The 27,107-nt window shown below is 41.8% G+C and overlaps 1 protein-coding gene across 3 annotated transcripts in view; it reads left to right on the top strand.

Annotated features, from left to right (window-relative positions):
• Positions 1–23,725, top strand: part of GNPTAB (N-acetylglucosamine-1-phosphate transferase subunits alpha and beta) — an 83,818-nt gene extending 60,093 nt beyond the window's left edge. For 2 of the 3 annotated variants that reach the window (XM_061417084.1, XM_061417087.1), the window contains 13 exons: positions 392–571; positions 788–958; positions 2,344–2,467; positions 3,497–3,700; positions 4,349–5,430; positions 7,490–7,689; positions 7,909–8,128; positions 8,793–8,906; positions 12,017–12,102; positions 12,353–12,451; positions 16,076–16,243; positions 18,200–18,290; positions 22,331–23,725. In XM_061417084.1, coding sequence (XP_061273068.1) covers positions 392–571; positions 788–958; positions 2,344–2,467; positions 3,497–3,700; positions 4,349–5,430; positions 7,490–7,689; positions 7,909–8,128; positions 8,793–8,906; positions 12,017–12,102; positions 12,353–12,451; positions 16,076–16,243; positions 18,200–18,290; positions 22,331–22,408 — 2,817 coding nt within the window. In that variant the 3' untranslated portion in view covers positions 22,409–23,725. The remainder of the gene's footprint in view (positions 1–391; positions 572–787; positions 959–2,343; positions 2,468–3,496; positions 3,701–4,348; positions 5,431–7,489; positions 7,690–7,908; positions 8,129–8,792; positions 8,907–12,016; positions 12,103–12,352; positions 12,452–16,075; positions 16,244–18,199; positions 18,291–22,330) is intronic. The other variant, XM_061417086.1, reaches the window with a different exon arrangement.
• Positions 23,726–27,107: the final 3,382 nt, after the last annotated feature.

Here is a 27,107-nt window from a genome sequence, read left to right as displayed (position 1 = left end):
AGAGAATTCCACGGCCAGAGGAGCCTGGTGGGCTGTGGTCCATGGGGTTGCGGAGAGCTGGACATGAGTGAGCGCACACACACCTGTTAGAAGGAAGAGGGCTTCCGGAGGAGTGACTTGATTCCCAGTCACTGCCATTGCTTAATACTAACTGAAATGACCCACATTCAGAGCCAAGAACCTTTTCTTTGAAAAGGTGTGTGAAAGAAATGCTGTTTTTATGTTGTTGTTTTAAATATGCTGAGTGTTCTGCATTTTTTTTAAGTTTAAAAGCTGGATGCAGTCTTTGAAAGTTTGCTGGAGTTCCCTGAGCACAGAGGGGACAGTCGGGGCGGGGGGTAATGTGACTTAGGGGTATTTTCTATCTTTCTGTGCCCCATGCTTTCCTCAGTCTAAGCAAGATGAAGATGTCTCTGCCAGCCGTTTCGAAGATAATGAAGAGCTGAGGTACTCACTGCGATCTATCGAGAGGCACGCACCGTGGGTTCGGAACATTTTCATCGTCACCAACGGGCAGATTCCATCCTGGCTGAACCTCGATAATCCCCGAGTGACGATAGTCACGCACCAGGTAGAGACTTGCCATGTGTTACAAGGCTGCAGTTTCCTGTTCCGTCTTTCCCTTTTCTTTTTCTGGTCCCTCATTTCATCCCCCAACTCTCCGCTCCTCCACTTCCACCTTCCTTTAATCCTTCCGTTCACCTCCCTCCCTAATTTCTCTCCAAAAACAAAACAAAACTCCCTTCTCATTCCCCTTCTGTCTTGTTTGTTTTGTGTCTGTTAAAAGGATGTTTTTCGAAATCTGAGCCACTTACCCACCTTCAGTTCACCTGCTATTGAAAGTCACATCCATCGCATCGAAGGGCTGTCCCAGAAGTTCATTTACCTGAATGATGATGTCATGTTCGGGAAGGATGTCTGGCCAGATGATTTCTACAGTCATTCCAAAGGTCAGAAGGTGAGTAGCTAAGAGGTTCCTGGTCTAGGAGTTACTTAGAAGTTGTAGATGGGACATAGGGAAATCGGTATATATATCATATTCAGATTTGTCCAAATGAGCAGTTTTGAGTGCTGAGCTCAGGAGAGGTAACGATCAGGGAGTGAGAAAAGTTCCTGCGGCAGGAACCTTGCTTCCTTATGTTCTCAACACCCAAACCCACCCTGTGTGTTTTCTGCTACTGCAACAGCAGGAAAAGCAAAATCACTGGGAAACTGTTGTGCTCACCACGTCAGCAAAATGCCCAAGACGAATTTAGCTCAACGTAGTGCTTTAAAGCCATGGCTGAAGTGTCACAAGGCAGCCAGTCTCACTCTGGCTTTGAGGGGCAGGATGGAAAAAACTGGTCCTGAGCACAGATGTTACAGGTGTCAGCTGTGTAGGCATCGCCATCCCGGGAGTGAGATGAGCTTGGAAGAGCAAGTAAGAGTTTAACCAGATGAAGAAAGCCCTTCCAAGTAGCTGGACCGTGCAAAGATGTAGAGATTTTAAAAGTTTTCAAAAATGTTAGGAAGCAACCATATAGCAGGGCAGGGCTTCCCAGGTGACGCAGTGGTAAAAAACCTGCCTGCCAATGCAGGAGATGCAAGAGATGAGAGTTTGCTCCCTGGCTTGGGAAGATCCCCTGGGGTAGGAAATGGCAATCCACTCCAGTATTCTTGCCTGGAAAATTCCATGGACAGAGGAGCCTGTTGGGCTACAGTCCATGGGGTTGCAGAGAGTCTGATACGACTGAGCAACTGAGCACACACCACACATGTAGCCTGTCACCTGTTTTGAAAGCAGAGTTGTTCACAGCTCAAGATGCTATGCTGATTAATTCATCACGACCTCACGTGTGGAGGTGAGGACATTGAGAGGTCACCTGCCCCCCTTTTCAGCCTTGCGATGAGACGATACATGAATCCACTCAGGAGCTGACAACAGCATCACAGAAAAGCAGTGACTTCTTGCACACTTTCTACCTGCACACTTTTATACTTGGATTTAAGTCTGGTGTATTGCTGCTATATTTAACAATAGATTATTTATAAGATCATTTGTGAGACTAAACCTGTAAGCTGAGTCTGCTTTCCTCCAGTGACAGAAAAGAGTGACTGCCGGCTGAGACCTGTCAGCTGGGCGGGACCAAGAAGCCACTACAGGATGGCCCTTTCTTCAGGCTCCATTTGTTTGATTTTTCTTTTAAAGGAATCCTAGCTTAAGAATAGGGCTTCCCAGATGGCTCAGAGGTTAAAGCATCTGCCTGCAATGTGGGAGACCTGGGTTCGATCCCTGGGTCAGGAAGATCATAATAAGTGTCAGAAGTCAGAAACCACTTTATTTTCTTTCTGGCTTTATCCTAGGTGTATTTGACATGGCCTGTGCCCAACTGTGCTGAGGGCTGCCCAGGATCCTGGATTAAAGACGGCTATTGTGACAAGGCTTGTAATAATTCGGCCTGTGATTGGGACGGTGGTGACTGCTCTGGTGAGGATGTGTTCAGGTGTAACCTGTCTATGTTGTTGGAATTTTTTTCATTAGCCATCATTCTTGGACCCGTGACCTAGTTTATTCATGTTATCATTGTTGGGGGCATTTTCCCATGTTGACCCTGCACTTGCAAATGCCTTTTATTATTCAAAAATATGAAAATCAGTCCTACCCTTAATTATGTGAGCTCAAGAGCAAGAATCACTCACTCTCACTGGTTTTTGTAGGAGTTCATGGCCAGTGGCTGTCAGCAGATTGCTCCAGGTCAGTGAACGACTAAAGAGACACAGAAGAAATAAATAATCTCATCTCCTTAGCACCTCTTCTTCCTGTCTTGTACACTTATATTTGGACTTGTCGAGGAAATAAGTTTTTACATTTATTTATTGCCTTTCAGTTTATAAAGCATTTAAACTTAGAAAGCATCCTCCATTATCCACTTAAATTTCTCAGCCACCAGAGGAAAAGAGAGTAGGTGCAGACACTGTCATCTCCCTAGTCCACGTGAGGAAGCAGGTGTGGGAAAGAGAAGAGTGTTGGAAGAAACAAAGCTTTGTGTTTCAGTCAGATCTGTCAGAGGCACTTTTGAAAAATACACACTGCTTCAGGCAGAGAATGCAGCCGTGCCAGAGGGCCTGTGCAGCCCCAAGAGCTCGGCCTTTCGTAGAGCTGTGATGCTCGGGCAGGGGGTTGGCGCCTGCATTAGGACGAGCTCTCGTCAGTCCTCAGAGTCACAGTGTTCAGAATCATCTGCTTCTCCGGACACATCTACACGTGTCCCCGGGAGCACATCCAAGGCCTGTACTGGTAGGTTGCACAGCTCTAAGTGCGAAGGCCTGGTCATCCCACACCCAGTTCACTGTCAGGTTGTCTCTTTTTAAGCTACATAAAATCTTCTATTGAAGAACAGGGTGAACCTTTCCTGGTAGAAATTCATGCATCAGTCTTGATTGAGAACTAGGAGCTGTCTTTTTTTCCCCAAGATTGTAAGCACCACAGGATCCTCTCCTCCTCCTCCTCCTCCAGGTAACAGTGGTGCCAGCCGCTATATTGCAGGAGCTGGGGGCACCGGAAGTATCGGAGTCGGACAGCCCTGGCATTTTGGTGCTGGAATGACTGGCGTCTCTTACTGTAATCAAGGATGTGCAAATTCCTGGTTGGCCGATAAGTTCTGTGATCAAGCCTGCAATGTCTTATCCTGTGGGTTCGATGCTGGCGACTGTGGGCAAGGTATATTTACTGCCATAAAAACATATTTAGAATAAGGGGATAACAATCCTTGATAAATAGAGGGGATTTGGGTCACTTTTATTATTTATTCTCTAGGTAGCCCTTTCCCAGCCTGAAATCCAAAGGAATTGTGAGTTACAAGAGGACACAGATCTTTAGAAAGCCATAGACACTGAAGCTGCATCTATTCCTGTTATTGCTCTAGTCTGCTTTTTTTTCTTAACCTAAGCAGATTTATCTTAGTTGAAAATATACAGTGAAGGTTTAATTGGGGAACAATAGAAAGAGACCAGTGGTTGATTAAATAAGCGTGGTAGAATACTGGATCTTGTTGCTGGATTATTAACGAAGGTCCTTTTGGTCAGAAAGTTCTTTTTTTTATAGACGTTGACCATCGGAGTTTGCTGTCCAGAATCGTGTCGTACCTTGGTAGTGAACCAGCCCCAGCATTCCATGTCAGTGATAGTGATAGCTTCAGAAAGTACAAAAGAACCCTAGCCCAATAGCTTTTGTGGTAGAATTTCTGATTATTTTAAAGTCCACTTAAAGTCACTCTTAGAAAGTGAAAACTCAAACCCTAAGAATTAAAGGAAAAGGGGGAAAATGTGTAGTTTTTTTTTAAAGTCATGTTTGTGTTTTTTCCTCTAGATCATTTTCATGAATTGTATAAAGTAACTCTTCTCCCAAACCAGACTCACTATGTTATTCCAAAAGGTGAATGCCTGCCTTATTTCAGCTTTGCAGAAATAGCCAAAAAGGGGATCGAAGGTGCATATAGTGACAACCCAATAATCCGACATGCTTCTATCGCCAATAAGTGGAAAACCATCCACCTCCTAATGCACAGTGGAATGAACGCGACCACAATACATTTTAATCTCACACTTCAAGGTAAAAATGATGAGGAGTTCAAAATCCAGATAGTAGTAGAGGTTGACACAAGGGAGGAGCCCAAACGGAATTCTACGACCCAGAAGGCTTACCAAAGTTCGATGAGCTCCACAACACTTCTTCCAGAGGCAGAAATCTTGTTTGAGGATATCCCCGAAGAAAAACGCTTCCCTAAGGTCAAGAGACATGATGTGAACACAACAAGAAGATTCCAAGTGGAGGCGGAAATTCCACAGGTCAATATTTCACTCCTTCCAAAAGAGACCCAGTTGAGCCTTAATAACTTGGATTTGCAACTAGAACGTGGAGACATCACCATGAAAGGATACAACCTGTCCAAGTCAGCCTTGCTGAGGTCTTTTCTGATGAACCCACAAAATGGAAAGTTAACAGTAAATCACCCTCTAACGACAGAGCAAAGAAATGGCGGTTTGGAGGCCCCATTGGCAAAAGGGGCTCACAAAAGCAACTTAGGAACATCTGAAAGACTCCAGGGGTCATCGCCTTTTCCAGCAGTGACAATGACAGTGAACAACCATTCCCAGAGCCAGATTCCACCCCTGGAATCGAGATTCAGGGCAATAACCGTGACTCCTAAAGTAGGAGGCAGAACTGTGTCAAGAGAAAAGCTTTCATCTCTGACTTTCCCACTGGAAAGCAAGGACACACAGGAAAAGGTAATCACAGGGAAAGAACAAGAGAAAAAAATAGAGGAAAATGCCAACAGTTACCCTGGTGGCAATGAAGTGGTACCTGGAAGAAAACTGCAGCAATACACAGACAGTTACCTGGGCTTTTTGCCATGGGAGAAGAAAAAGTATTTCCAAGATCTGCTTGATGTAAGTTACATGCAGCCTTATTCCTTCCCATGCTCAGGAAAAAAGTAACCTTGTTAGTGGTGGTGATAAAGTAATAGCTACTGTTTATTCAGAACTTCCCTGTGCCCGCCACTGAACTCAGCACATGTGGCTAAGTTGCTTTAGTCATGTCCAACTCTTTGTGACCCCATGGACAGTAGCCCACCAGACTCCTCTGTCCATGGGGTTCTCAGGCAAGAATTCTCCTCAGGCAAGAATACTGGAGTGGGTTGCCATTTCCTCCTCCAGGAATCTTCCCAATAATTCTAACAATAAAAACACCTTGTAAGGGTCTCGGCTATTGTTGTCCCCATTTTGCAGTTTCAGAAGCAGCCTTTGTGTGAGTGAGTAAGTCATCAGCCAGGGGCATACCCTGAGTTCCTAGCAGAGCAGTGATGGTATCTTATCTTCACTTGGTATGTTATTTCAAAAACCGCTTTTGCATACCTTGTGCAGTCAGATCACATACTTTTCCAATAACGGAAAGCCTGAGACACAGACAAATTCACTAGCTTTCCCTATGTCACAACAGCAGATGAGTGTGAGCTGGTCCTCAGAGTTGGAGCTCTCCCTCCCTTTACCACAGCCTTCACGGTGCCCGGGGGTCCTTTGTGCATCTTGGGAGTGCCATCCCTCTGCTAACATCCAGGAGCGCAGGATGGTCAGTAGGGTCCGTGCTCTTAGAGACTCAAAGAGCAAGCTGGGAGGCCAGAACTGTGGCCGTGTGATAAGGATCCACTGAAGTGTGGGACCTTTGAAAAGTGGGGAGTAGTCAACAGACCGAGGAAAAAACCTTGTGGTCTAGGTTGGGTCATGAATAGAGCACAGCCTGAGCAGACGTTAGGCTGTAGGAGAGTGGTGAAGGGGGTGCAGTTTCATTCCTTTCATTGTCTCCAGGGTGTTTTTTGTCCCTGACACGGTAGCATTTACTAGTGGTTGAGTCCTCACTACCACCACCCTCCTTTTTTCTGAATTGTAGCACTATAAACTTGTGGTAAAAATTGAAGCAATGCAAAAAAAAAAACACAAAAAAAGCAATAAAAAAGGAAAAGGCCTCCTCCTCCTCCCTTCCTTAATCTCCTTGAGACAGTCACTATGAATATGTGGCTTGGTGGGTATTCTTCAATTATTTTCCTATAGCTGTATAAACTACATAGTTTGTTTTGGAGCAGTGGAGTTATACACACACTGCTCTGCAGTCACCTTTGATGTGGTAGTATGTGGGCAAACCGCCCTTGTTTTTTAACAGCTGTAAGTTGTTCCCAGTGTTTTGCAATTACAGATACCTAATGTTGCAATAAATATTCTTGTACATACGTCTTACTCTTGGGGAAGCTTTATTTCTGTAGGTAGAATTGCTGGGTTAAAGGGTCTAGTGTGTATGAAATACGTCCTTTTATGTTGCACCCCTTCCTCCTTTGACAAGCAGTGTGCAAGCCTGCTTGTTTCTCCACAGACTACCCAACAGCAGTTAATGTCAATCTATACTCTCATGAGTTTGAGAAAACTCATGAAAACTATTTCATCTTCTGTAAAGTGTGTTCAGGTTCTTTGCCGATATTCTTTGCCCATTGAGTTTCACCTCTTGGTGGTTTTGACAGGGCTCTTTACATTTCATAGTATTAACACTGTTATATGGTGAAACCAATTTTGTATTCTAGCCTGTGTCTTCAAAACTCAAGTCCTTGCTGCTTTGATTTCACCAGTAGAAATAACTTCATATTGAAAGCACTCTCAAATGGACTGTAAATCGATTTTCTAAATGTTGCATTGTAATGGGCTGTGAAATCTCATGGTCAATGACTAGTCCCTGAAGAAAACCCTATAAACAGCTGTTGTCTGCGATACTTTCACTAAACTCGACCAGGTGACCCCTGGTCTTAGGATGCAGAAGGAGACCTGTGTAGTGCTCATTTCATTTTCCCCACACGACAGTGACTAGTTATTTCCATGCTACCTGAAGTAGTACCCCCGTCTCTTGTTAACACAGGACCCTTGTGCAGTAAATGTAATGCTGTGCTGGGTGGAATTCTCCTTTCAGGAAGAAGAGTCACTGAAGACACAACTGGCCTACTTTACTGACAGCAAACACACCAGGAGGCAGCTAAAAGACACATTCGCCGATTCCCTCCGATACGTGAACAAAATTCTAAACAGCAAGTTTGGATTCACATCTCGGAAAGTCCCTGCACACATGCCTCACATGATCGACCGAATCGTGATGCAGGAACTGCAAGACATGTAAGTCTCGCTTACGTCTGAATTTTCTGCTTGTGCTCAGAGCCAGGGCAGCTTGAAGTTCACATCCTCTCTATGCTGCATCTATGGCTCTGACACTTGATAACTAGTGTGGTGAAAGTATTATCTCAGCAGGAGGGAAGTAAGATTCTGATGCCACAAGTGTGGGGTACCATATATATTGTAAGTATCCAGATCTCACAATGTGTTACATTTGGACAGGTTCCCTGAAGAATTTGACAAGACGTCATTTCACAAAGTGCGCCACTCTGAGGACATGCAGTTTGCCTTCTCTTATTTTTATTATCTCATGAGTGCAGTTCAGCCGCTGAACATATCGCAAGTTTTTGATGAAGTTGACACAGACCAATCTGGCATCCTGTCTGACAGAGAAATCCGCACACTGGCCACCAGAATTCATGACTTGCCTTTAAGTTTGCAGGTATTGTAATTTTATACCCCCGCCCAATTTTGTGACATTTTAAATGAAACTTTTAAGTTTGATACCTTCTCTTTCCCCTGCATACTTCAGTGTAATGCAAGTACAAGTAAACGAGGGTGTTCACAACTAGTCCATTTTTAATGCCAGGATTAAAATCAGTTTTGAAGTTTGTGTTTCATAGGATGACTTTTTTTAAGACTTTCACTAGGGATTGCTATAGTATTGTGTGGAGAAGAGGCAGACCATAACTGCATAGAAGATTCTCATGACAGGTTCATCCAGGGGCTTCAGATGTGGCTGAGTGGAGCCCTCAGCCAGACCCGTGGTGTTGCAGAGTCCCCTCTGCCTTGGCATCCTCTAGTCCCAGGAGTGGGACACTCAGGAATAAGGGGCACCAAGAGGATTCCAGCTGGAGGACACCCACCTGGTGATCCCCTGGCTCACCTAGTATCAGAGGGGCCTCCCGGTCCTGTACGTTCCACTTTGAGGCAAAGATGAGTTGTTTGTATTGTCTCATTCTGCTCTTTTTAGTGGGTCTTTTAGAATCATACAGTCAAACTCTCTTTGAAGGTAGCACTTACACTTTGGTGACTTTAACATATTTTTAAAACCACAAGCATTACTTGTATGTAGAAGGTTTATGCTTTTATTTTTGCTTTGTTAGGATTTAACAGGTCTGGAACACATGTTAATAAATTGTTCGAAAATGCTTCCTGCTAATATCACTCAGCTAAACAACATCCCACCAACTCAGGAAGCATACTATGATCCGAATCTGGTGAGTGATATGGGTTCATTTATGTAAAACAGAGTCCATCCTTATTGGGTGTTACTATCATCTCTGTACAGCACTTCAAAAACTAGAAGCTGGCTCTCTGTTTATAGGTCTGGTAGAAATCAGTAGCACCAATAATCTAGAATAATTTATATTTTTCTTTGGAATATCTTTTTTTCCTCCCTAATGGTTTAAGCTAATATTGAGATTACTTGCTTATGTTCTATAAGCAGACAACCTTTTACTAAGGATGGCAGAAGGTAACCCTGGAGTATACTCATTGCTCAGGAGAGCAATCCTGTTAAACATTAACCAAGGAAATACTCAGGCTTCCCTGATAGCTCAGTTGGTAAAGAATCTGCCTGCAATGCAGGAGACCCCGGTTCGATTCCTAGGTCGGGAAGATCCCCTGGAGAAGAAAAAGGCTACGCACTCCAGTATTCTGGCCTACTCATCAAATTGAACCCCATCTTTCCTCAAAGCTAAGTTGCTTTGATGATGGATCTTACCAGTAGGGTCAGTAGATGATCTGCACACAAATGTATTAGAGTGCCACTTGGCTGAAATGGTTGGAAGACTTTGTTGATTGTAAGATGCATCCCAGTTTCAAAGAAATGAAAATGTAAAAAAAAAAAATCTGCATTTAGAATTGATGGAACAAGGATATAATACAGCCATTTATGTGATGCTTACAGTTAATTTTACTCATATACACACACACACACACACACACAAATACACACACATGGAAAAAATGTTTACAAAATAGGTGGTGGGTTAAATCATAGGTAGTTTTCTTTTAAAATCGTATAGTCTTTTGTATCTGGCTTATTTTTTTTTACTGGTAGTTCTTAATATCTTTTTTCACACTAGTATTTTCATATTTTCTGTAATGAATAGATAACTTTCATAATCAAAATAATGTTTTTTCAAACCTAAGTAATTTTTTTGTTTTTTAATTTTAAAAATTTTATTTGGCCACATAGCATGCAGGATCTTAGTTCCCCAACCAGGCATTGAACCTGTGTCCCCTGTGTTGGGAGCGTGGGAATCTTAACCACTGGACCACAAGGGAAGTCCAAAATAACACATGTTTTTAAAAACTGACCACCTTGCAGATGTTCAAGCCCTATAATTATCTGGAGACAAGATGTTTGTAAATGAATGTAGAGAAGAGTAACGTAATCACTCTTCTAATCAGTTACAAGGAACTCTAATAATCAGTTACAAGTCTGATTTCTGAAAGAAGGCAGTCATTCGTTTCGCATTCACTGCACACAGCAGGGATGGTGTGTCTCAGGGCCCAGGGAAGCCCACCCATGACGAGACATGTGAGGGGCACCTTGACAGCTGTTGGAATATGCAGACAAGCTGTACGTATTGCTGGTTGTGTGTTGGTCAGTCCAGCTTATGGCACGGGTTGGTGTATAGCTATGTGTCACTGAAAGCCAGCTTTCTAAATATTCTAAACTATGAAGTCAATAAAACTGAGGTAAGGTGTAAGACCTGGTGTCAGCCTAAGGGAGTTTGCTTTAGTGGGGTGAACAGGCAAGAATCAGCAGCCAGGGTCTGAGACCAGCTCCGGTTGTGGGCCCTCGGGAGGCCTGGCTGATAACAGATCAGCAGCTTGTCTCGTGAGGCGCAACAGCTTCTCTGGGATGTTGGGCCCGTACAGTGAAAAGCGGTCTATAAAACCCAGACTGTTACACACGTTAGTAGTTCTTTACAAGTGTGTTCTTAAAGATTAAAAAGGCACATTTGTAATCATTGTAGGTGTTTTCCCTGCCTCTTGAGAGAACAGAATCACAGTTGAAAAGAAGAAATTAGGTTGTGTAGACTAAAAGACATTCTTTCAAACAGTGATAGTTTTTTTCTGTTTTCCCCACATTTGGAATTACCCCCAACAAAGCTAATATAATCAACTCTGAATCATCTGGATATCAATATCCTGGTTTAAAAACACCCTTTATTATGTGTCAAGATAACTGAAGTTCTCTCAAAGATCTGGGTACACCCTTTTCCCAGGAGGGGGACAGTGAGCTATGAGTTCCAGGCTGTCCTGATTTGTCCCTTCTGGTATCTTCTTGGTGGGCAATCCCAGAGCATTGACGAGAGGAGGAAGTGTGCTGGGCTCCTAAACCATGTCCCCTCAGCCTGTCCCCCGGACCAGGCCTCTCTGGTCTTCACTGTCCTCAGGACCACCTTGAGATTGTGTTGACAGGTTGCCTTAGAGGCCACTGAAGTCACCCCAGGTGTAGCCTGCCTTGGCACTCACTCCAAACTTGTCTTTTCACCACCTTTTATTTCCACATCCGTCTTTTAACTTTTCTTTCTTTCCTTCTCTATAAACTTTGGCTTCCTAGTAAGACTGTAGAATTGCCAATCCCCTGTACTTATATAGAACTTACTGAAGCATATTCTTTTCTAAGGAAGATGATCTATGCAGTTATTCGTCTTGCCCTTTTATAGGCATGATGAAAGGTTATTGAGGGATTTTAGCATGTTGGGTTTTTTTTTTTTTTTTTAAGAAATACATACATCTTCATTTATTAGCAGAGTATTTTATTATTTTACCAAATAATCTGGCATAAGGTTTACAATCAGCAAATATCCTTTGAGTGCTAAGAATTAAGTAGGGGCTGCTTTGCTCACAGTTACAGGTCAGTCTTGAGGCTCACGCAGATAACTGTTGAGTACAAGCACTAGCGATAGTGGCAGCATTGGCTGACATTACTTGAATGAACTCTTAGCCAGATGTTGACTTCATTTCTGTAATTACCTGTAATTACGCACAGGATAAAGTATTTTCTAATTAGACTATAAGAATGATAGCTTGGCCTATGAGTATTGTTATAGACCAGTCCATTAGTTTGTTAGAAATTTATTTTCTTTCTGAAAAAATTAAAACTTTATTTAAAAAATAGACAATTAGTATGTGGGCCATAGTATGCCAATTTGATTTTTTTTTTAATATTGCATTAAAATACTCATCTTGATTACTGATTCATCTTGGTTCATCTTTTCATGCGCCCTTAAAACTTGCACTTGAGATGAATGCTTCCCTTGCCTCACCCCAGGCTTTGCCCTGATGTAATGTCTGTGTTTTCTCACAGCCACCAGTCACTAAAAGTCTAGTAACCAACTGTAAACCAGTAACTGATAAAATCCACAAAGCATATAAGGACAAAAACAAATACAGGTAAATACTGTATACATTTTCTCTTTGTTTAATTTAAGAATAATTATGAGTGTGGTATTTTCATAATTTTACCATAGTTTATCTATTAACCATCCTTTGAAATTTATATGTGATTTTTCTCTTTAGTAATATGGAAAGATTAAGTCATCCTGAGAATGTTGATTCTTTAAAGTTTTATAAAACTCTCTTATTGAAATTTTGTTTTACATATTCATATACATATTTACACTCATTATGTTTTGATAATTAGGTTTGAAATCATGGGAGAAGAAGAAATTGCTTTTAAGATGATTCGTACCAATGTTTCTCATGTAGTTGGCCAGTTGGATGATATAAGAAAAAACCCCAGGTACTGTTTTGTTTTGAATTTAGAACATTTTAGGTTCATAGAACAATTGGATAGAATGGACAGAGAATTCCCATAACTTTGAAAATATCTTTAATCATGCAAGTAAACATGAAAAAAAAGGCAGCAGTACTAGAGAGAAAGGAGCGCCTTAGTTTTGTTTGGAGCAGATGGAAACCTCTAATGGTGGTGGTAATGTTTGAATTAAGAGATGGGAATTGTGAGTTGAGATCGGCCCCCCATGCACAAGGATTGGCATGGATATCTCTGAGTCCAGCGACATGACTGTTCAGCGAGGCTGAGGGCTAACTGCATTGTCGGGGAGGTGAGGCCACATGACTGGGACTCTTAGAAATTTCGATTTTTCTATTTCTTTTATAGTAAAAAAAAAAAAATTTCTGTTACAGAAAATAGATTTCTATTTTTAGAAATAGGGGGTTCCAGAGAAATTGTTGTGATTAGACCTGTCTTTGCAATTCAAAGGAAAGTTCAAATTAGCTTCTGAGGAAAAAGGAATGCTACCATAGTTGTGAAAATTAATCCAGCAAACTGCAGTCATTCTTTGGGAATGAATGAAGTGTTCAGCTTTACATAGCCCTGAAAATTTCCAGCCTCACCTCCAGCAGTTGCCCTAGTTTGATAAAATTGGTTAAAATCTGCATTTTGAGTTTTGAATTTCAATGGGAAATAGAAGTAGTTTCTTGAGAAAGGGCCATTGATACGTGAAGTTGAATGTTTTCATCTGAGTCTTTTAAATGCTTTTGGAAGTTTTCAGTTGCCCCCTCATATACATTATGATTTTAATTATACATGATCAGAAGTGTAAAATTTCCAGGCATTTTAAAGCCAGGGAATTTTTCCTTAAAATTTCATTCTCGTTTCTTTTGGGGGGTGGGGGGAGGTATAGAATTTTAAGAAAAATGAAAATGTTTAACACTTACATAGTATACTCATAAAATATTTTATTTCCTACAAAATAACATTTCCCACAAGCTAAAAAAACAAAGTCATAATAATTAAGAACCACCCAGTTGGCAGCTTTTTGTATATGCTCTTCCCTCTGTTCAGAATGCCCTGCTCTAAAACCTTAGGAGCCAGTTCTGATACTTGCTTTTTGCTTCCCCCATCCTGTTAATGTGCTCACTCAGTCATAGGTTATCTGTAGTAAAACCAAGTGAGAACTTAGTGTTTTTAGTTGTACCCTATACGTTCATGTCCTGTGCTAGTTTAAAAGTCATTGGGTGAGCAAATTCACAGACATCTTCATGTAATTTAAAGGGTTCAGGTTTTGCTAAGAAGATCCAAGTCAAGACAGGCTTTTCCAGCATTGTCTGCTAGGCTCAGATCCCTCCCATGGACCTGAACACATTTTATCATTTTAGCTCTTCTGTTTTACTTTTCTGAGGCTCACTTTAAAGTCAGGAGTGGAAAACCTGCCTTCTGACTGACTGGTGTTAAGGACAGGTTTATCGCATTAACAGGGAATCTGGGAGAGTATCTGGGCTCTGCTGCCCTCCTTATGTCGCTTCATCCCCAGGGTGGAGGCAGGCCTGCACCACAGTTCTTATGTCCCTGCAGACACAGCCATGTCCTGAGTCAGGTGAGGTTGCCTCCCTTTGAGTCAGTTCACAGGGGCAGAAATACTGAGCAAAGTGCAAGTTCTTTTGGGAAAGAGAGGGAGCGTGTGCTGGGTACCCAACATGGTCTTCTTTGGTTACCCTGTATCCACACATTCTCTTTGTTTCATACCCATACTTTTCTTCTTTACATTTTCCCAGCTGTTGGAAAAATTTTGAAGATACAGAAAGACTGAAAACAATAGTACATTAAACTCAGATTCTTAAATTTTTAGTGTTTTGTTATGTCTGATCTCTCACTTCATCTCTATACAGACTAACACACACACAGGTTTGGTTTTTCCTTTGTTTGCTGGACCATTTGAAAATTAGTTGCAGACAACGATACGCTAATTTACCCTCATTATCATAGCATAGGTCTTTTAAACAAAATCATTCTCGTTTATACCATAGGACTGTTCACACATATCCAAAAACCTTAATACCAACTAAATAATACCATCGAATAGATGGTCTATACTCAAATTTCCTGAGGTGCCTCCAAAGGCCCTTTTTAGCTGTTCTTTGTTTTTAGTCTAGGAAGCAGTCAGGGCTCCTGCACTGTATCTGGTGGACATAACTCTTTAATATCCTTTAATCAAAAGCATTCCCCAAGTTTAAAGAAGAGATAGGGCCATGAACTTTCACTTACTCATCACTCATCTTCAGTAAGAAGCAACTAGTTGATCTTGTTTCATCTGAACACACCCACTCCTTCACTACTACTTCCCAGTTATTTTAAAATAAATTTCAGTCACTGTATCCTTTTTTTTTTTTTTTGTAAAATTTTCAGTATATGTCTCTAAATTAAAAGGATTTTTTGAAAATAACCATAATACCATTATTTATTCCTTAACATGATAACCTATCTGGCCCCTGTACACGTTTTTCCCCCATTGTCTTTTATAAGCATTTATGTTTTTTTAACTTTGTTGGCTTGAAATGGTATCAAGTACATTCATTACAATTATGTCTATAGGTTCCCCCATCTCTCTCTCTCTCTCTTTTTAATCCATATGCATTTTTGCATGTGCATTGGTATAGAGCTGTCTGCCAATGCAGGAGACGTAAGAGACACGGGTTCAATCCCTGGGCCAGGAAGATCCCCTGGAGGAAGGCATGGCAACCCACTCCAATATTCTTGCCTGGAGAATGCCATGGACAGAAGAGCCCGGCAGGCTGCAGTCCATGGGGTCACAGAACCCAACACAACTGAAGAAACTTAAAATGCACGCACATGAAGAAATCAGATTACACATTCTGTAGATTTCCTGAACCTTGAACATTTCTTATCGTCTCCCAGTTATCTAATGTGTTCCTGTGTCTTCTGTATTTCCTTTTGGTGGCAGGATCTGAGGACTTTATTATACTTGATAAAATTGTAAAAACAAAATTTAAATGTAATTCAAAAGTGGTGTTATCTCTACCATTTTAATGGGCCCTCAACTTATTGACTTTTGCCTCGAAGGAACTTGAAACAAGTTGGGAAGCACCACTGTAATTTACTTTTTGCTGAAACTCATCATACAGCCTAGTTGGAGACATGTCAACATTAAGAAGTTATCAACCTCATAAAATCTGTAGCTATAAGGAACCATCTCTTATCTCAGCTGTCTACATGACTGTTCTTAGTAATGTAATTCTGTCAGTTCAGAGAACTCAGTTGTAGGCACTTACTAGTTTTTCCCTGGATGTTAACAGAATGCTTCAGTCAGTTAACACTAAACTGGGCACGTGCCAACCCCAAACAGCAATTAAAATAATGTATTCCTATAGCTAGAAGGCATATTCAAAATTATCTATCATCCCTAGTTCTTTTTGTTTTATAGGAGAGAAATATCTCAGGAAAAATTTTACAGACTGTTATTCCCCAGAGAATCATATCAGTGAATGCCACAACTTGGGACATAAGTCCATTTAAAACATATTCCAAATCCACACTTCTTGTTTTGTTAGGTAAGGATTATCCTCATAAGAACCAATAACAACCCTGGGTCTCTGTTGTCTCCAGGAAGTTTGTCTGTCTGAATGACAACATTGACCACAATCATAAAGATGCCCAGACAGTGAAGGCTGTTCTCAGGGACTTCTATGAATCCATGTTCCCCATCCCATCCCAGTTTGAGCTGCCAAGGGAGTATCGAAACCGTTTCCTTCATATGCATGAGCTGCAGGAATGGTAAGTGTCCATGTTTCAAATACATGTATGTTTTTCTTCTTTAGAGTGATGAAGTTTCTTTACTGTGTTATTTTCTCTAATTTCTTTGTAAAAAGACATGTATAGTTTTTATTGATCTAACTGGTCCAGTACATCTGCTGAGCTTTATTCATCATCATTGCCCTCAGAGTGGCTTCCCTGTTTCTTGAGTACCTGCTGTACAGCCGACACTGTGCTGGGCAGTATGTTTACTCTTTACAATAAAAAGTGCTACTCTGACCACCACAGATGAGATGAGAGTTAGGAATAGAAGTGAGTGATTTTCTCTCAGAGCTGGTTGTTGGTCCTCTTAATGTAGGAAACGGGAGGAAGAACAGTACAGGGCAGGTGCCATTTGGAATCTGTGGCTTGGGTTGGAGACACCCCCTACCAGGCGCTGTGAATGACTCTGGAACTCAGCAGAGGCTGTTAGCATATCTTATAAGCCTTATGTTAAGCATTTATTTAATCTTCATAAAAATTATTATTTCCAAATTACAGACGAGAAACCTGCCATACTTCCCCATGCGCCACGCACCCCCAGCCCCGCCCCACCTTTATCCTTACTGTCCTCTCACCTAGTCTGATTCCATCCTCAGTGTCTCTTAATGTTGCTTGTTTCCTTCCATCCTCGCTGCCCTCATCCAGCCCTCATTCTTTCCTTTGCCTGGACTAACTGGACTGCCTGCCTCTGGTCACCTGCTTGTGACAGCCATCCTTCAAATAGCCACCCTGATTGTGACACACGTGTGCACACACATATACGCTATATATCATCCCCCTTCCCATTAGAGCACTGTGTCCAACCCACAGTGTGTGGTTTTCCAGAACAACTGCAGTCCACACCCACCTGCTTTTTCTTGGCTGCACATCGCTGTGTCCTCCAGGCCAGACTGGACTCAGCTCTGCAGGGCCTGGGTTTCCACTCTACTCATGCTCCTCCCTTTTCTCAGCCACAGGCTTTCCTGCCCCACTTCAAGGCTTAAATGAAGTGTCACCATCTGTTTGATGCACTCATTTCACTGTTTCTCTGCAAGACTGCTTTTGATAATAGGTATCTCTGTCCACCTTGTGTGGTGGCTGGTTATCTGTACATCAGCACCTCCCCAGGTTCACAGGTGCTTTAGAGCAGGGACCTCTGCTCATCACCTGTCTATCGACAGGAAGTGTTACTGGGTGATTGCATGAATAAATGTGCTGTGCTGTGCTTAGTTGCTCAGTTGTGTCTGATTCTTCGTGACCCCATGGACTGCAGCCCACCAGGCCCCTCTGTCCATGGGGATTCTCCAGGCAAGAATACTGGAGTGGGTTGCCATGCCCTCCTCCAGGAGATCTTCCCAACCCAGGGACCAAACCCAGGTCTTCCACATTGCAGGCAGATTCTTTACCGACTGAACCACCAGGGAAGCCCTAATTCAATATGACAGTCAAATTGCACACACTCTAACATCAGTTTGAATAGCAGACATGAAGATCTTAGCTCCAAAAACTTTTTTTAGGGTCAAGAAAGAGCAGGTCCAAGCTCAATACCTATGAGACTTGAGACATGGCCCAAAATTCTGCTTGCAGCTGCCAGGTGATGCGTCCACTAACAGCTGAAGTGCAAGCGCTTCACTTGAGCTCTGTTAGAGGCATTTTAATGGTCTAGCAGTGTTGAGGGCAGAGGCCAGGTGCTCAAGCCACTATGTGGTGGTGACCAGCCTTGCCAAGCTGGCTGGAAGTGTTACTAATTCAAATATTTACTGTAACAATGAAAAACCTGAACTCACATGGGAAATGTATAATTATGTTAACGTTTTAGAATTGCCTTCAGACATTGTTTTTGTTAAGCTAGTATAGTTTGCTAAACTAGTAAATACTATATAGTTAGTTTTACTAGCTAATGATAGTTAAACCCTGCACAGAACTACATATTTGCTTTCTTTTTTCTCTGAACAGGAGGGCGTATCGAGACAAATTGAAGTTCTGGACTCATTGTGTGCTAGCAACATTGATTATGTTTACTGTATTCTCATTTTTTGCTGAACAGGTAAGTTTTATCAATTTTATGTGGATGTCAATTTCTTGGCATCTAATTTTTTTTTAAGAAAATGATATAAATTCATAACAAGAAAATGTTTATTTCTGTTATTGGCTTATAGCTCATATGTCAAATATTTCATAATATTCAGGCAGCAGTCATAACTGCCTTTTTATTTTATTTTATTTTTTTTTGAGGATTGAACATGTTGATTATGATAGCAGTTATCCCCATATTGATTCAAGGAAATCCCTATCAAAATCCCAGCAAACTATTTTGCAGAAATTGACAAATCCATTATAAAATGTACATGGAATTACAAAGAACCTGGAATAATCAAAATACTTTTTTAAAAAAGAAGAATAAAATTGGAATATTTAGATTTCTTAATTTTAAGAATTACTACAAAACTACAATAAGAGTTTTATATTGATGAAAAGATAGACACATAAATCAATAAATGGAATAGAGAATTCAGAAATAAACCTATACATACACGATCAAATAATTCTTGACAAAAGTGCCAAAATGATTCACAAGGCAAGAAAAATCTTTTCAACAAGTACTGCCATATCAACTAGGTATAGACATAGGGGAAAAAAAAAAGAATATCAATCCTCACCTCACACCACACACGAATGCTAACACAAAATACTGGATCACAGACCTAAATGTAAGACCTTAAAGTATAAACATTATCAAAAACATATAGGAGAAAACCTTCGTGATCTTGTAATAGGCAAAGGCTTTTTAATACTCACAAAGCATAAATTACCAAAGAAAGAAATCGATAGACTGAACTTTTTCAAATTTAAAAGTTTCTGCTCTTCAAAAGCGGAGAAGGCCATGGCACCCCACTCCAGTACTCTTGCCTGGAAAATCCCATGGACGGAGGAGCCTGGTAGGCTGCAGTCCATGGGGTTGCCAAGAGTCGGACACGATTGAGCGACCTCACCTTCACTTTTCACTTTCCTGCATTGGAGAAGGAAATGGCAACCCACTCCAGTGTTCTTGCCTGGAGAATCCCAGGGACGGGGGAGCCTGGTGGGCTGCCGTCTCTGGGGTCGCACAGAGTCGGACACGAGTGAAGCGACTTAGCAGCAGCAGCTCTTCAAAAGAAGCAGTTAAATGTGCAAATACAAGAAAATATTTACAATCCATATAAAAGGTCTGTATCCAAAGTATATAAAAAATTCTTATAAATCAATATCAAGACAGCCTACTTTTAAAAGTGGATGAAAGATGTGAACAAGCATTTCACTAAATATGACATTCAAATAGCCAGTAAGCACATGGTAAGGTATTCAACATCATAATTCATCAGGAAAATGAAAATCAAAACCACAGTGAAGTTTTACCCACCCATTAGAATGACTAAAATTTAAAAGCCTGACCATATCTAGTGCTGGAAGGGATGTTGAAACCTGGAACTCTCATACACTGTTGACAGAACGCAAAAGTACAACAGCTTTGGAAAACAATTTGAAATGATCAAACAACCAGCCATTCCACTTTTAGATATTTACCAAAATGAAATGAAAACAAGTGTCTTTGCAAAGGCTTAAACATGTTCACTGCAACTTTTTTGGTAATTGCCCAGAATTAGAATCAACCCAAAAGTCCATCAACAAGTGAATGGGTAAACAAGTTATAGATATAACTGACTTTTTAAAATCTATCTTCTAAACCTATTACCAGTATTCTTTGTTCGTGGAGTTCAGTAAATAGAGCTTTCCAGTTTTAGCCTGAGGGCTACAAGTCAAACTATTGTAAACCAAAAAAACCACCCAGAATCTGCATCTGATACTAATTTTTTGTGGGTCTCCAATCTTTTTTCTTTTAATCTTTCTAAAAGAGCCCACAGTGTCTTGATCTGCAGGCCTCCCCCAGTTCTGCCGGTGGCGCCTGGCTTGCGCGCCAGGCCATCCTCTCCCGTCTACGTTTCTTCCTTGAATTGCTGGCAGTTCTTCCCCAGGCAGGCAAGCACACAGCCTTCTTCACGGGACAGTCTGGAAGTAAGAGGGAGATTTGTGAGGTCAAAAGAGGAATAAGAGAATCCTCTTCAGGCCACAGCAGATGTGAAATTCTCAGAAAGAAGAAGGATTCAAGGAAGAGGGAATAGTGTCAGGCTGTCCTGACCTGTGCTGGGCAGGTGAACCCACCTCGGCCTCCTTCCTGGTGATTCTGGAGTGAGGCTTATCTGGCGGTCACGGTGGGATGTTTTCACTGAGTTTACTTACACTGAGGAGGCAGCGGCGGCCTGAGAACTGAGAGCTTTAGGATAAACACTCCCAGGCTTCCTGCTGTGGATGGAAGGAAACTCAGGAAAGAAAGGTCTGGCAGGCAAGCAGTTTCACCTTTGTCCACCTCCCAGGGAATAGAAACGTCCTCTTGATTGTGTTGCCATTGTTCTTGGCAAGTAAAAATCTTAGGAAGAAATCTTGTGCTGTGCCTGCTTTTAGAAGAGAGTCCAGTGAGGAGCCTGTGGGTCAGCTGTGTGCTGGCTGAAAGGAGCAGCTGGAGGCCGTGGAAGGAACAAGAGGGTCTTTGCTTACTGTTGTTTTTACCAGCAGGAGGAAGGGGAAAGGAAGAATAAATCCCCTCTCCTCCCTGGCACCTTGTTCTTTACCAGCTTGAATCAAATTTCTTACCTTCTCCCATACTCACAAACAAGCCAAGGCTGCTCCTTCCTCTGCCCAGGAATCCAGCTCGTCCAGAACACTGTAGTCCATGCTTGGGCACACCCCGCTCTCACCTCAAGATGGAGGATTAGAAATTGAAACCGTAAAAAACACATTTTTCTCATTGAAACTTTCTTCTAACAGTGGTCAGGTTTTCTATTTCAGATGTATCATGGATAAACTGTTTCTGTTAGAAGTATTTATTCCAAGTTCGAATCTACAAAGTCATAGATGAACTTTTGCATTTCAGCCTATTAATAAACTTGAAAATACAGGTAATGCCCAATGATTGTTGATATGGTTACTAAGTACAGGAAAACAATGATGATAGAACTCTTAGGAAAAAAATTAAAATTCTAGCTTACACGTGCTCAGTTCAGTTGTTCAGTCGTGTCTGACTCTTTGTGACCCCATGAATTGCAGCACGCTGGGCCTCCCTGTCCATCACCAACTCCCGGAGTTCACTCAAACTCATGTCCATTGAGTCGATAATGCCATCTAGCCATCTCATCTTCTGTCGTCCCCTTCTCCTCCTGCCCCCAATCCCTCCCAGCACCAGAGTCTTTTCCAATGAGTCAACTCTTCGCATAAGGTGGTCAAAGTATTGGAATTTCAGCTTTAGCATCAGTCCTTCCAAAGAACACCCAGGACTGATCTCCTTTAGAATGGACTGGTTGGATCTCCTTGCAGTCCAAGGGACTCTCAAGAGTCTTCTCCAACACCACAGTTCAAAAGCATCAATTCTTTGGCTCTCAGCTTTCTTTACAGTCCAACTCTCACATCCATACATGATCACCGGAAAAACCATAGCCTTGACTAGATGGACCTTTGTTGGCAAAGTAATGTCTCTGCTTTTGAATATGCTGTCTAGGTTGGTCATAACTTTCCTTCCAAGGAGTAAGCGTCTTTTAAATTTCATGGCTGCAGTCACCATCTGCAGTGATTTTGGAGCCCCCAAAAATGAAGTCTGACACTGTTTCCACTGTTTCCCCATCTATTTCCCATGAAGTGATGACACGTGTAGTTGTTTTCAAACCCAGAGACAGTATCTTAATAGGTGAAGAAGAGTCAGTGTCCTTCAGTGGAAAGACTTGACAGACATCTTGAAAATAAATACACGTGGTAATTGTTATATAAAAATATGTAGTTTTTATAGGTCTTAAAGAAAAAGAAACGGGAATAAATAATTTGAACCATATAAAAAGCCATCAGTTTTGTTTTGAGGGGAGGAATGATGGAGCCACGTTTGCCGTCTGTTCTTTATGTATAGGACTAGGGAAAAGATTAAGGTCATATGAGCCTCAGCAAGAAAGTTAAAGTTTGACAACCTGGAGAATTACAATTTATCTTCTGTCTTTCATCCTTTAGTTAATTGCACTTAAGCGGAAGATATTTCCCAGAAGGAGGATACACAAAGAAGCGAGTCCTGATCGAATCAGGGTATAAAAGATCTCCATCAGAAAATCTACCTCAGCATTCATTGAGCATTTGAAAACTCGGCATCAGAGATGTCTTCGTGACGTGATGCTCAGCCAGCTTGGCCTGCAGAAGGGAAAACACCCAGTACAATACTTCTGGCGTGAACATAGCCTGCTGACCAGGAACTGCTTAGCCCACACAGAGAAGACTTGCGTGTTGAGCAGCTCTGGTTTTACTTCTAAAACATTTGCTCATGGACCTGTCTGTCATTCTTGAAATGAAGTAGCTCACAGATGAGAGACAGAGGTCGCTATGGGAACTGAGCAGCTAGCTAAAATGAGACGCCTAAGCCACCTTGAGTGCTGTTGCTAAGAGTCCCCTGTCTTTTGCATTCCAAAGCTTTTTGTTGTGGTTTTACCTTTTTTTTGTGGGGGGGGGGTTCTTTTTTCCCATCTCTCATTTTTAAAGTAGCTACTAAGTTAAGTTATTCTTCCTTTCAAAAACAATGAATTAGGATGTGTAACATGTTTTTATAGATATTATTTAAATAATGCAGCAGTAACACATCCTATTGACAATATCTAAATTATAAATTTTATTAACATTGAAGACTATGTGATCTTAACCTACTTGCCATGACTTACGAACTCAATGACAGACATCTGATATTTGTACTTGTTTTCTTCAGCCCCTAAGAATACTGTGATTTTATGTGGAGACCTGATTACAAAGGGCTAGAGTTAAGTAGCAGAGCTACTTCCTAGATGTAATTATGTTTTGAAGATGTACATATTGAAAAAGAAGTGCCTCATTTTAGAAATGAGTAGTGCTGATGGTACTGGCACATAACAGTGGTGTCTTCTTTTAAATACTCACCAGTATATTCCAGTAGCTGTCTCTCAGTCAGCTTCATGTAATGCAGGGTCAGGAAACTTTTTCTTTAAAATGCCACAGAGAGTAAATACTTGCTGGCCACATGGGTCTGTGTTGCATATTCTTTGTTTAGTTTAGCTTTTGTTTTAATAATCTTTTTAAAATGTCAAAACCATGTCTAACTTGCAGCTGTACAAAACAGGCCATAGGCCATGATACAGAATTAGTATTCTCATGTGTAAGTAAGCTTTGACGTTCAGCCGTGTTTTATGTCATTGTACTGTGGATTTATGAAGACCAGATTCCATGGGTCCTTTTTGAACTCTTGACAGGTATTTTAGATCATGATCTTAACAGTATTCTTTCAAAATGGCATACACATTTTGTAAAAAGAACGTGTAAATAACTTGTGTTTGTGCTGTAAGAGTTACATATTTCAAAAACTGAAGTCTCATAAAAACTTAAATTTTATCTGATGCTTTAATTTTTTTTTTTTGCAGGTTGCTTGTCCTTTAGTTAGTTTTGATCACAGAGACTCTCCCAATTTTGCATAAAATCCTCTTGATACTGATACAGTATTACGGCCTAAAAGATTCAAAGTGCCACTAGACCTAAGGACCAATTCTTTTAATCATAAACCATGGTGCTGGGTAATGTTTGAATGGGAACATTTGATATGGATGGTCAGATGAAAGATACCAAAATGTCGTGATGCTTTAATTTTTAATCTTTGAGGAGTGAGTTTATCTAGATTCAGCAATCATCTGAGTGCTTACATGGCATGTCAGGGGCTTCCCAGGTGGCTCAGTGGTAAAGAATCCGTCTGCAATGCAGGAGACGCAGGTTTGATTCCTGGGTGGGAAAGAACCCCTGGAGAAGAAAATGGCAACTCACTCCAGTATTCTTGCCTGGAAAATCGCAGGGTCAGAGGAGCCTGGTGGACTGTAGTCCATCGGGTTAGAAAAGAGTTGGACATGACTTAGCGACTAAACATTAAGTGGAAGTTAAGTTTCCACAACTGAAATTAAGTGGAAAATGGTGTAAGGACAGGTTGGTAGTATTACTGCCTGGAGAATGTCATTATATGGGGGAAAGTGAAAGTGAAATCGCTCAGTCATGTCTGACTCTTTGCGACCCTTGTAGCCCACCAGGCTCCTCGGTCCATGGGATTCTCCAGGCAAGAATACTGGAGTGGGTTGCCATTTCCTTCTCCAGGGGATCTTCCCAACCCAGGGATCGAACCCAGGTCTCCTGCATTGCAGGCAGACGCTTTAACCTTTGAGCCACCAGGGAAGCCCATATGGGGGAAAATAAGTTCTAAATAGGATTTATGTGGTAAAACTTTAGGGGTTATCTGGGTATCATTGTTAAAGTGAAGAATTCTAGAAAAGTTCAAGAATGAACATTTGGGTGTGATGGAGATTTCTGGTTAGGTGAACATAATCCACACTTTATTTGGAGCTTAATAGATAATGAGATGGATAACAGAATTGCAATATAGAATCATTTACCTAATGATTCAGTAGAATCAGTAGAACAAAGGAACCTCAGAAGTCATGGGCAGTCACGTGTCTTCAAGAATTTTAACAAGAAAGGAAAACCATAGGGCAGTCTACCTCATAAGAATGCCAAATGAAACATTAGAAAATGCAGGTTGGCCAACACTTGAACATCGGTGTAATTCACATCAGTAGGACCAAAAAAGGAAACTGCATGATAATCTTTTTTTAAAGAAAGCACAGTAAAGCAGTTATCCTCCAATTAAAAATTAAAAAAAAAATAAAGCATGGTTCATTGAGACTAAGAAATAATTGAAAGTCTAGCATAATAACTTCCCCATTTATCAATAGTTTTCAACATTTTTGCCAATTTGTTTGCTCTACTATTTTTCTTCATTGGTATATTTTAAAGTAAATCCTAGACTTCCTAGAGACAAGAAGACAGGGGAGGTGAAGGGCTTCTTATCAGTCTAACTGCTCCTCTTTCCCATTTGCCTTGATAATAGCTCTGCTTACTGAACACATTTTATGTGCTAAATGCACAAATCTAACAAGTTGCTTAAGGAAAAGAGGGGTACAGGAGACATACCCTGAAGATCCATGGCTCAGCACTGCCCATCCCTGCCCTTCTCTGCATGTCAGCATTTCTCCCCACAGTGGAGAAGGGGCAGTTCCTGGCCCTCATCTCCCCGAGAGGCAGGAAGCTTCCTCTCTGACTCAGGTAGTGAAAACCCTGGTGGAGATGAGTTACTGTGATTGGCTTACTCTAGGTTCTGTCCATACATCTGTGGCCAGAATATGCAGACTTTTACCAAAAGCAGGGGAGGGGTGTTGGGCTAATAAAAACACACCACTCCAGCTTCATGGAACAGAGATTGGGTACATGTAAACAACCAGGGTTCTAGATTATTGAGTCAAGTTGAAGGCAAGCTGCCATATTTGAAAGCAAGAATACAGTGGACCTTATAATTTTTTCATTATTAAAAGGATTCAAAGAAATGTATGGAAAGCATCAGTACATCAATGCAGAATACAGTAGCTGTCCAAAATGGTTCACAGTTAGTCTCAAGTTCTTGATCTTCCTGCTGCCTTTTCCTCCCCTACCCTGGCCACACACATCTCATTTTCCAAAACATGTTGTGCACTTCTATGCCTCTGTTCCCTTATAGATGCTGTTCTTATAGCTTTACCTGTGCTTTCCTTACCTGTTGTACCTCCTTGTACCTCCAGGTTCTGTCACTAATAGCTGATCTACTAAGAAATTTTCTATAAGACTAGCTATGACTATGACTAAAGGAATAAGGGATATAATGTTTAAGCTTTCAAATGACCTTGACAAGGTTCTACAGCCCCACTGACTAAATAAGAGGGAGGGGGATCAAGATGGAGTAAGAAGATGTGGAGCTCACCTCCCCCCACAAACGCCTGAAAAATACATCTATGTGTAGAACAATTCTCATGGAAAACAGAATTGGCAGAATAATTCCTATACACCAAGGATGCAAGAAGGATTCCCACATGGTGGGGTGGTACGAAAAAGAAAGCTTCGGGTAGAGACCTGTTGCCCTGGGATGGGACTCAGAAAGAAGGGGAGGGGTGATCACAAGGGCAGACACATGCCCTGCCTGGGGAGTGAGTGGTCGAGCCGCAAGCTAGGCATCTCATGCAGAGGAGAGAAGTAGATTAGACTCCACTCCTGAGAAGTACAAGGGCACTGGCGTGTCCCCAGACCCAGTTGTGTCTACCCTAATGGCTGCTGTCTCACCGTGCTCCCCAGTCTAAGCTCAATGACCACCCCAGCCTCTATCACTCCACACCACCAGTTGGTATTGGGGCTACGGCAGCCAGGTCCTGGGAAAGGATCTAGGGTGGAGAAGTGGTCCAGGGATTATGGTATGGGCCAGGTAGGTGGAGGCCACTGGCATTTGCTCAAACAGCATCATAGATGCAAGCCACACTTCTGACAGTGGCCCAGCTGCTTCAATTCCCACAACCAGAACACCACAAGCCCCAGCCAAGCGAATGCTCTACCCTGCCCATTCCACACCATAACCTTGCTCTAGATCGGTGACAACCAGAGTCGGGGAGAAGATGCGACCTTAGGCTACATTTGAGCAGACCTGCAGGCACCTATACAGGCAGCACATGGGGCCTCTGTGAGCTACACTCACTTACATCAGCTGTACCCTCCTTTGGGGCAAAGACCCCAGTGCAGGGAGAAGGAAAAACACACCCTTAAATGGAACACAACCAGCTCAAGTCTGACCCTCAGGGCACCCACTCCAGTCACTTGGGAACAGACCCCCACCCCTGCCACTGAGCAGAGAGGAAGTCTACCTCATCTGTGCAGGCTC

The sequence above is a fragment of the Bos javanicus genome, chromosome 5 (genome assembly GCF_032452875.1).
Source record: "Bos javanicus breed banteng chromosome 5, ARS-OSU_banteng_1.0, whole genome shotgun sequence".
Classification (NCBI taxonomy): domain Eukaryota; kingdom Metazoa; phylum Chordata; class Mammalia; order Artiodactyla; family Bovidae; genus Bos; species Bos javanicus.
This window is presented reverse-complemented; position numbering and strand designations above follow the sequence as displayed.